At 39.2% G+C, this 10918-nt stretch overlaps 2 protein-coding genes across 2 annotated transcripts; both read right to left on the reverse strand.

Moving 5' to 3' along the window:
• Positions 1 to 3680: 3680 nt before the first annotated feature.
• Positions 3681 to 7058, reverse strand: LOC116683768 (alpha-2-macroglobulin-like protein 1). Its single transcript, XM_032509991.1, has 8 exons — positions 7002 to 7058; positions 5105 to 5317; positions 4768 to 4886; positions 4510 to 4600; positions 4359 to 4427; positions 4169 to 4274; positions 3949 to 3993; positions 3681 to 3775 (listed from the first exon to the last, which is right to left on the reverse strand). Exons 1-8 carry the CDS (start codon positions 7056 to 7058, stop codon positions 3771 to 3773), a joined length of 705 nt encoding a protein of 234 aa, XP_032365882.1. The 3' UTR covers positions 3681 to 3770.
• A 2558-nt stretch (positions 7059 to 9616) lies between these two features.
• On the reverse strand, positions 9617 to 10552 carry LOC116683766 (alpha-2-macroglobulin-like). Its single transcript, XM_032509990.1, has 3 exons — positions 10420 to 10552; positions 9925 to 9999; positions 9617 to 9752 (listed from the first exon to the last, which is right to left on the reverse strand). Exons 1-3 carry the CDS (start codon positions 10536 to 10538, stop codon positions 9698 to 9700), a joined length of 249 nt encoding a protein of 82 aa, XP_032365881.1. The 5' UTR covers positions 10539 to 10552; the 3' UTR covers positions 9617 to 9697.
• Positions 10553 to 10918: the final 366 nt, after the last annotated feature.

Below are 10918 nucleotides of genomic sequence, written 5' to 3' on the forward strand. Positions count from 1 at the left end.
TTATTAGACATATGTATCTACTGGAGAATGCAGAAATGATATAATTTTGTTTCCACATTAAATGCAGTGAGCCTTACTTGCTCATAACAACATTGTAACTGCTATGAATATGCTGATTGTATTGTTGAACTGAGAAATGTGAAAACTTAAAGTTTTCTGTGTTTACTCTTCTACAATTATGTATAATGTCATAGGTATGTGATACCATTATGAGCCATGCCAAGGAGGGGTTTGCTTTCACCAAGCATCTCATCAGTGCCACTCTGTTGCAAGGAGATTTGTTCCCACAACACAGCAGAAAGTTGCCGGATCCAGCACTAGAAACCACATGGATGCCTTCCCATGTTGGACAAAGCGAGACTTAAAACAAAACTGTCCCTGGTCTACGAAAATGAGGACTTCAAGGGTTGCAGTGGTGCACTGGCTCTCTTTCAGGTTCTAATGCATTAAACCTTCAAGACACATTCACTGAAACTGTAAGTCTTCTCAAGATCGTCATCATCACATCAATGACAACAGCAGAATCAGAGAGGGGCTTCTCTACTTTAAAGAGGATAAAAACTTTCCTTAAAACACTATGGCACAAGATCGCCTCAGTGCTCTGGCTATGCTCTCTATAGAAAAAACTCACACGGGACAGTCTAGATCTCAACACAAGAGTCACGGAGAGATTTGCCACTCAGAAAGATAGACAAGCAAAGTTCCTGTACAAATAAGAGTTCTCATTTGCAACCGCGACCTGGCCAAGAAAAGCGTAGGTATGCAAGACAACATACTGTTTCACATTCAATACAAGAGTACAGAATACAATAGGAGTGCCATAGTAAAAGCACAATACACAGGAGTAGACAGTCTATATCTGAAATATAAGAAAGAGTGAAAATTGTAGTTGTTAGACTAAAAACTACAATTTTCACTGTTTTTTTACATTTACGTAATGATGTGTGATGTAATGTAGCCCATGTACAGTTAATTCTAGTTAGTGATGTAGATGTGTAGATATGTAGATAGTTTAACAAAGTGAACACAAATAGTCTAAATGCGGAGTATAGTAAAGAGTCAATATACATTTAGTGCAATTAGGGTGTAAGTAGTAATTTAGCTAAAAAATAAACACAATATACATCAATAGACAGACTATACAAATGCTGAAATGTAGTAAAGAGTCAATATACAGTTAATGCAGATTGTGGTCTAGATAGTAATGTATCCCAGATGAGATGTACGAAAATAATATGACAACAAAGGTGGGAATGCATAGTGCAAAAGAGCATGAACAGATATGATAGCAGTACAGGTGAAGAGGTGTATCCGTGCAAACTATGCAGTGGGGGATGAAAGAGTTAATGGTAAACGATAAGCATAACAGTGCATAACTGATGGAGGACACTACGTACAATGATCGGACAGGAGCTCAGACAGATGTACTTTTTGTAGAAATTTTGTGCAAAACAGATGGCTTAGGTGAATGCTTGCTAATGTATCTGCCACCTGCTATCTCAATTCAGTGAGCATCATTGGCTGTCTCTGTCACTTTCTCTCAGTCATTCACTCACTCACACATACATCATGTTTCACACACACTTGCCATTTAATTGGTGATTTCAATAGGAACATAACTGTGTGTAAGCCTTGTTTCTTTTTTGTTTTTAAGTTATGAGCTGGATTACTTTGTTTCATACTAGTTAACATTTTAAAATCATCTTTCTTCTCATACTTCACTCAAAGAATGCTGTCTGTGAGAGCCTTCTCTCTAGTATCAACACAGACTGTTATCCATTATCCATTTGTCAATTTGTCTATAGTGCACTTTAAAGATATGTAGTCTACAGCTGGAGATTGAATAAAGAACTAGATTGTTGAATTCACTTTCATAATTTATTGTTATGCATTTGTACTTTCTATCTGGACACAGAGTATACGACAACAGATAAAGAGGAAGGCTATTTTTTTATTATTATTTTGGGTTTCATGGCTGATTTTTTTTTTTTCTTCAAGAAATGCATGCCTTAGGTTTAGATTTAAATTTTTAGGAAAGTAAATGGGGAGCTAACATATGGATGGTTTATGGTTTATGGTGTAGCTATTCTGAAAGGATCCTTTAAGGGAAAATTACTTCAAACATTTGCTTGTGATTCTGGAAGGTGAATTATTTTAGTTTCTGAATTTATGGATGGTATTTTGCATACTGGCTCACTAGAATGGCACACTTGACATCTTCAGCTGGGACACCAGGGTGTGTGCACCAGAGCCCTCTAGTGGTTGTGTGTGGTCATGTGTGGAATTCAAATATGTCATCCATCAGCATGTAAAATATTATTGTCTACAAAGTAAAGTTTTGATTAAAATTTTAGGGACTTTAACTCACTTGTTGGCTGCCTGCTGTTTGAGTCTGCTTTGTCTATGTGAGTGTTATCCTTGTTGTTTTGTTCTTGTTGTGTGGGTTGTAAAGTGAAAACCAAAGTGCATACTCAGCAACTGATTGATTGTATTGAATGTAATAAATAGCACCCCTTACTGAACTCTTGCATGCCAGCTGCTTCCTGAATTGATAATCATATGTATTGTTGTTCAAATGTAAGGTCTAATTAAATGTGAAAACTTAGTGTAGGCAATAAAACAATATGAAATACATTTTTCATTCAGCTGCAAATCAACTAATTTTGACTTGAACTAATAATTTCTCAAAAAGGCAAAGGAAAACTGATTCCTAGTAATTAAACACTCGGTGACCTGCTGATCCCAGGTTACCCTGGTTTTATACTTAGTTTGGACCTGTCCGTGTTCCAGTTTTGAGGGAGACAATTAATCCAAACAGTCTATTTCTTGGAGCAGACCCGTGATATACAGTAGCATAAACTTATCCAGCAAACAAATCAAAATCATTCCATTAAAGTTGTAATTTTGTCACCTGGATAGCTTTATGTCTAATTTCAGTCAGTTCAGTTACCTGCGTCTGTTTAGGTGAATAGGGAATTGTTTGCCAACCTGTTCATGAACTAATGGTGTCAGTCTGGTGTTGGCAGCTTATTAGCTACCCACAAGTGGTAAGAAAAAAAGGAATACATGCAGCTTTAACACAAATATACACAAGCAGACACTGAACTACACACTCCCTAAAATATATGATTTATTTAAAATGAGTGACTGGGAACGCATCATCAAGCTGCAACTGAAGAAACATAAGTCCCTTTAAGATTAGCAGTCTTCTTAAATTACTTGATATATAATAATATTGTATGCAGGTTAAGATGTGTGGACTAAGACTTTATCATTTTATGAAGAAATCTGTTGCCTGCAGCACAAGGGTCATTTGTCTCAGCCTGCTCACTTGAGTTGGTGAAGGTCTACATACATATTATAAAACAATTTATTTGCAAACTTGGATTTCTAACTGCTTTAGGAGATGGGATTTGTAAATGCTGAGAGAATTTAAATTATCTTAGAACATATATTATAACACTTTTGCTTTTGTGACCGCATTTCGACACTAAGCTGAGCTGCACAACTTCTGGTATTTGGATAAAACAGATACGATAAATACACAGCGGAAAGATTTAATAGTGGAAAAGTTCAACAAAAGACCAGTTTCAAACGGGACATTAATATGACATTATTTAATTGTCTATTATGCATGTATTTCACTTCAGACACTGTAGTTACAGTTGTAACTGGTTGTGGCAGAATACTAACAAGAGAAGACAAACAGACATGGTGTTAAGTACATAATATGTATCTTCTGGACGACTCGAGGACTGACCACACGCTCTTCAAGCTGCAAAAGAAATAATGAAAAATATAAATTCATTGCGAAGACTTAAGCCTTTTCATACCAAAGATTTGGAACATTCTGACTCCTGACAGTAACTACTTTAACAATCTTTTAAACAATTCCAATTTGCATTTACATACATCATAGTGCTTCTTTACGCCATTGCTGTTTGCGACCTGCCACCCAAGGGTATAGGGTGTATTCTGTATCAGACTGGTCACCTTGAGGGAAAAAAGGTAGAAAATGAGTCAAACTTGCATTAGTGTTCAATAGCCTGTCAGATTAACATACAACTATAAATTATTATTCTGATAACTGTTCAGGTTGGTGTGCAGATACCACAGAGCAGTGTGTGCTGTGACTTCAGTGAATGAGGTTTAGAGAGGACTGATTTACTTGGCTGGTAGTAGTCGTAGAGCTTGACCACGGCTGGCTTCAGGTTCTGTACTTGGTAGTCCTGTATGAGCGTTAGGCTGTGGTTGATGACTATGTCCTTCGGTAACTGTTGAAAGAAAAACAGACAACATGTTCAGTAAAATTTTTTGGAGAAAATCATCTCTTGTTTGTCACTTTAAATCTCTCTCACCTCCCGTATGTACACCAGAACACGATCCTCCTTTTGTTCAACACGATCCACCAGCTTGGCACCTTTGAGCTGTGAGGAGACATTAATCAGCTGGGTTATCATGACAACAACTGACAAATACTACTCAGTTAAAGTTACTGTCATCACTCACCATGTTCAAAGACTCTGGGTCTGGGACATATCCAGAGAGCATTTTGATATCCAGGATAACCATGTTTGTACTGGGCTCCTTTCCACTATATCTGCAGTGCAAGTAACATATAAATATGATGTCAATCTGGTCTTTGGATGGGCTCCATTTACCGTTTGTTAGAGTTGAGTTTTAGCTTCCAAGTTGTAATTATTCCTCCCCTGTCCATCCACTAATCGACATCCGTCAATGTCGTGGATCTGCTTGTTGATTACTTACAGGGATGATATTTTTAGAAGGACTTTGGTTCTTTCTCTGGTGCGGTCGGCCTCTGGTTTGATGTCAATGCGGAGAGTGGTAACTTGAACAGGAGTTGGGATGTTATAGACAAGAGAAATCTAAACAAGGAAAGATTAAATTTTAGAAATTGGAATGAAATCTGTGGAATTAATTACTGTTGTTGGTGTAATGTAATTCGGTGTGTGATGGGCCACTTAGAGGCATGACATAAATAAAAATATCAATCAATCAATCAATCAATCAATCATAAAATGTGAACAAGAATCTAAAGTATGAAGCATCAGGATTGGTGGTTCATGTACATCTAACCACTGACCTGTATTGCAGCACTTGCAGTCCCCTTCACCTCCAGGCTGTACGTTCCTGTCACGTCCTGCAGATTCTTCTCCTGGTAGAGCAGTTTGTTGTACTGATTTACATCAAACGTCAGCTGGCCACTGGGAGACTGGACCGTCACTGTGCTTGAACCCACTGGACTGAACACCAGAGTGGAGTAGAGAGCCAGAGCCTGAAGAGCCACCACGGTGTCCTACAACACAAAGAAAATACCTTTACTTATGTGCTCAAATTTATACAAATGTAAATGTTCTTCTGTTTACACCTACAACAGCTTTCATATGTGGGAGCTCACTTTGATCAATTTCAGGTCTCTCTAATTGTTGATTTTCATACAGAAATCAATTTAAGAAAATTACCATATAAAACATAATATATGCACATTTTATTTTTGCACATTATATTTGTTCTCAGTATAGTATAATCACACTATTATTTTGAGGTATCTGGCAATGTCTCTGTCCTGTGAGAACTATTAATGTTTAAATAATGTGAGTTTTAATTAAATACATTTAAAAGAAGAGATTACTGTATGTGTGACTCAAAGTCCCACTTAAAGCTTCAGTAGGTAACTTTTGTAAAAAGTATTTTTTACATATTGTTAAACTGTCACTATGTCCTGACAGCAGAACACATGAAGACAGATAATCTGTGAAAAAATCAAGCTCCTGCTGCTCTCTCCCTGTGCTCCTGCTGACACTTGCAGAATACAAAACCGCTCCCGTCAGAAACAGCCAATCAGAGCGGGAGGACTGTCTTAGCAGTGTCAATCACTCTCGTGTACGCGCTGCTCATACCCCTCCCCCGCACAGCGCGTACCGCCGTTCGAGCTCAAGATTGCTAGTGCACTGCAGCTGTGCTAATCGCGGAGAAACAACTTTTCAGGAAAACTGCCATTTCTCTAGTGACACCTGCCTCGGAAAAACAAGACGGCTAACAGCAGAAGACCGATGACGCAAAGCGAGCTAAAAGAAAGAATTAAACCGAGCCCGAAATAAAACGAGGGTCACCAAGCGAAGCGGCTTTTCAAAGGTGGAGGGAGCTACGCCTACTGGAAGATTCAAACACGGATCTGAGCTAGCGTTAAGCCACATTTCTGCTTGACATGTAAGTTCCCTGGATTTGTTTAATTTTTAAGAACCACACAACTAAGATATCGATGGTTACAGTACACGTACACTTCAGTACACTGGTGATAGCGCCAATTCAGTTTACTCACTCCGTAGCTTGTGGCACGGCAGAAATGTTAGCAGGTGAAGATTACTTTTACCTGCTAACTCCTCCACCCTCAGTATAAGTAATCTTATTTCGATGCCTACATTTAGCAAGCCAAAAGGTGTTTTTGTCGATCACAATAAATGTAGCTATGGTTAAACTACTTTAATTGTGCGCTGTCCCTGTCAAACGTTTGGCAAGGCAGACTTCTACTTTTGATTATTTTTAAACATGTTTTCTTTCCCCTCATGTGTAATTTGTAAATCAAATGTCTGACACATTCTTTGTGCTCCTTCAACAGTCAGACATGGCCCCGGACACAGAGGCACTGAAGAATCGTCTTTCAGTCCAAATCAAAATGTCCGTATTTCCTTGTGCCTGAGTACTTTGCAAAAAAAGCTGATTTATTTTACCATATTCTAAATAACCTACATATTTCTAAGATGTTATTATTCCTTGGCTCCATTGAGCTTCCTCAGTCATTCATCATTCCTACTGAAAGTTTACGGTTTTAAAATTGATCCAAAAGGTAATTCAGTAAGTACTGTGTAACGCTACTTTTGTTCTCACAAATGAGCGATTACATGAAAAATTCATTTTAAAAAACCCTTTTATTGAAAAAACTTTACAAATAATGAAATTTATATAAGCAAATTGTTTACATAAGCTATACCCTCCTCAGATTTAATCCCTGTATTGTCCATGAGGATGTGGAGCATCGGTGTCACTGCCTGCTACTAGCCTGCGCGTTCACACACGGCAGGCCCCCCCGCTGTGGGGTAGGAGCTGTGGCGGCAGCAGAGAGCAGTGGGAGGGACCTGTAAGGTGTGCTTGTTCAATTTTTAGGCTAATCCACGTTTTTTCTCAGAACTATCTCCCACTGCAGCTTTAACCCTGTTTGGGTTGTACCTGTGTGGATGAAAATCCCCGTAGTAGTTCTGCTGTCTAGTCGCCATCTAACGATATGCGCTGGCGTAGCCCAGTCTTCACAGTCGGATAGCACTGAGTTTAGCCAGCAGCACATAGGAGCTGATCTCCACAGACAGAGAGGCTGAAGTTTCGTGTTGCTGTCTGAGACCAGTGGAGGAAACCTCCTAAAAAACAGTCATCCACAAGAGACAACAGTCACAGGGTAAGCTTTGTCACAGTAATGAAGCCAGAATGATTTCCTGTAGAGGATGCTCACCTTCTTGTAATGCAACAGTGTCTAGGTTGGTTCAGTAGGCGAGCACGGGTCTCCATGTGTCCTGCCAGGTGAAGACGTACGCCAGCAGAGCGGTGGTGTAGGTGTTGCTGAGGTCACTGATGGACTCCTTGAGCAGACAAAGCTCTGCTTCACAAGAATCCTAGAACAGATTAACAGAATGCATTGTCTTTTGCTGTGGAGTCAGACTAAACCGGGGGCATCAGCATTCAGTTTTTATGCTGCACATATCTGGAAACACTCCCATAAGCTAAAAGTCTGCCAGAACTCAGTTCTTTTTAATAAGTCTGATGACCTCTTGATTTAAATAGTTTCACTTCTTAAACTGCACTGTAACTTACATAGTATTTTATGTTTTTTTATTATTGTAATTGTTACTTAGTTGCATTGTTTACATTGGAACTGTATGACAATGTAAGCATGTAAAAGAATAAAAGTAGACCAGTGGGTGACTTTTATTAATGCTCCTTGGGGCGCCTGGTGAGATCAGGTGGTAGAGCGGGCGCCCTACAGAGGGGTACTCCTCCTGACGCAACGGCCCGCATTCAACTAAAACCTGCAGTCCATTGCTGCAGGTCATTCTCCTTCTCTCACTTTAACAAATACAAATAAAGGCCTAAAACTCCCCAAAATTAAAAAATGTAAATGCTCTTTTGCTCAGCTTTGGAAAAAGAGGACTTTTTTATTCTAGACAGTTTCATTCATCACTACAAAGCCTAATACTGGGTTTCCTCCTGTACTCAAAACTAAGTGTATTTCTAATATGTTATTGGCATCAAGCGGTGAACTGAATACGCTCGTTTACCCCCTTCGTCCAAGTGGGTAGAAGAACAAGAGTGGCCTTCACTTCAATATAAAGCATGAAAGGTCCTTTCTAAAGCCAGTGTTGTGGTTTGTTTGTTCTGGGCCACTGTAAAAATTTGCTGGTGCAACATGGCGGGCTCGTGAAAGTGGACCTGCTCCTAATGTAGATATGAAGGCTCATTCTAATCAAACAAAACAACAATTGTGTTACATGTAATTATGCACTAATGGAAACATTCTACCTATATCCCCCCCCCCCGCTACTCCTACACCAGGTCATCAAAACAGTGAAAAACTAATAAGAAAAAGGAAGAAAAAACAACAACAACAATATGATGCTTGCCATAATATTTCAATTCAAATGAATGCTACAATGCATCTTGCATACATACATTCATGTTACAAATACTCTCACATCACACATAAACTCACATCTCTGGGTTTTTCATCTCCAAGAAGGCAGCATGATGTAGGCACTGAGAGTAATTACTTCATCAGACACACACACCCTGTAAAGAGGAAGCATAAGTAATTAGTGATCTCATCTGACTCAGTGGAGGCAGAATGTAAGCCTTTCATGGCCGCAGTATTTCAAACAGTATTCTGCTCCCATTTTGCTATCTCCACTATCAGTTATAGCCAAAGTAAGTCTTTCCCCCTATAGCCAGAGACATTGCACAACATTCTGGCCTTATAATAACACACTCAGGCCCTCCGTACACGAGGGCCCTGGGTACTCAGTCCCCTTCCCTTTGGTTAGTATTAGCATTCCCTGGTTGGTATGATGAGTCCTAATAGGTGTAACTGACCACCTCCACCATAATTCAAACCATAAACTCACAGCTCATAGCCTCACACAAGACGACTGATCAGATTGTTTACCATTTTTACCATGTAGGTATAAGACTTGATTTAAAGACATGGCACTTTTGGAAGGAAATCCTTTCAATACATAGGGGTTAAAATTGGAAGAGTTTACCAGATGTGACACTTTTAGAATCTAAGATAAGAAAACATTATTTAATAAAATTAAAGGAGAGATGGGTAAATATTTTAGTACATTAGTAAATAACACAATTTGTATATTTGTATAAAATATATTATATTACACATACTGTACATATTGTATATAGACCTACATACAGACACAGATCATCACTGGACCTCCAACACTCCTCACATACTGACCTTCTTTAGTTTCAGTTATCATCATCATGGTTATACAACTCTGGAAAATAGGAACTTTATTACCTTCATCAGGTTGTGGAAGAGCTTTCCTGATGGTTCAAAACAGCCATTTGGTCGTTGTTTACTTTTCAGCCAGTCACGGACGCTTCAATGTTTGCTGGGTCAATGTAGATGAAAGACTGTGCTTTGGCAAACGATCTCACACAATGCAGTCAGCCTAAGGATATGAAAAACAAAAGACAGAAAAGAAGACAAGAGGACGCCTTATTATCCATTAATGGCTCACGATAATCATCTACTCTACAAGTATGAACTGTATGTCGTAGTAAAATGTTGAACATGATATTATAATTAGTCTTTGTGGATGACTGACTAGTAATGGTCCTCACCAAGTGTTCCCTGGTCCTGCTCCAAATGTGCTGTAAGCACCGTCCTTATCTTTGTAGTTCAGCTGCTCTGGTAGCCTGTATAACAATAGAAACACGCTTATTAGGCCATACACATTTGATTTCTGAAAAGCTTTCTCTCTATTTCTTGTTTAAAAAGAGCTCTGTAAGTGTAATGTACAGATGTAAAAAAACAAATAAAACTGTATTTGAGTCCAACAGGTGACGTCAAAAAGATGACAGGAATTAGGAGAGAAAAAAGAGTGACATGCAACAAGGTCTTCCTGCTGGCCTAGAAGTTAAGGTGGGGCCCTGTTGTCAGCACCGTAACCCAGAGGCCAGCAGGGTGTCCCTGATCTGTAGTCTCTAATTGGAATGACGAGCATTGTTAAGCAATTATGCACGCTGCTCATTATTGACACCAGCACCAGACATGTAGCAGCGGTAGATTTGGCATACGTGATCTTTTTAGCTACCAAAGGAAAACGTAGATCTCACCACTGGTCAGGAAGTTGGTGGCCTTTTCCTTGATGGCTGGGGTCAGCTGCTGTGTGTTTTTTCAGGTACTCGAGGATGTAGATGTTTGGGGCGAGGAGTGCCATGTTCTGCTCACACATCCATACGGCATCTGCAGCAGCCCTCCAGTTCTTCAGTGGTGGGGCCCGGCCAGAATGTCACCTGCCCAAAAACACAGAATCACTGAGACTGAACACGCAACTAACCTGACCTTTACTTCTAATGGGGCTTGAAAGACAACTGTATGTTCTTATGTTGTCATACCACCTTTTGTCAATGAAACTAATTTACTGTAATATGTTGAAGGTATAATTCACTTTGGTATTTTGACTTCAGTTTGTGGTCAGAATGAAAAGGAATCGATTGGTTATTTATCCACCTTTTCACTTCTTAAAAAGAAAATTAAAGCAACTCTCAGTCTCATTAATTAATTTATTAAAAAGGAATTCACCAAGGACTGATACTGAACCCGGGCAGATCC

This window comes from Etheostoma spectabile, unplaced genomic scaffold, assembly GCF_008692095.1.
Source record: "Etheostoma spectabile isolate EspeVRDwgs_2016 unplaced genomic scaffold, UIUC_Espe_1.0 scaffold00019105, whole genome shotgun sequence".
NCBI classification, from domain to species: domain Eukaryota; kingdom Metazoa; phylum Chordata; class Actinopteri; order Perciformes; family Percidae; genus Etheostoma; species Etheostoma spectabile.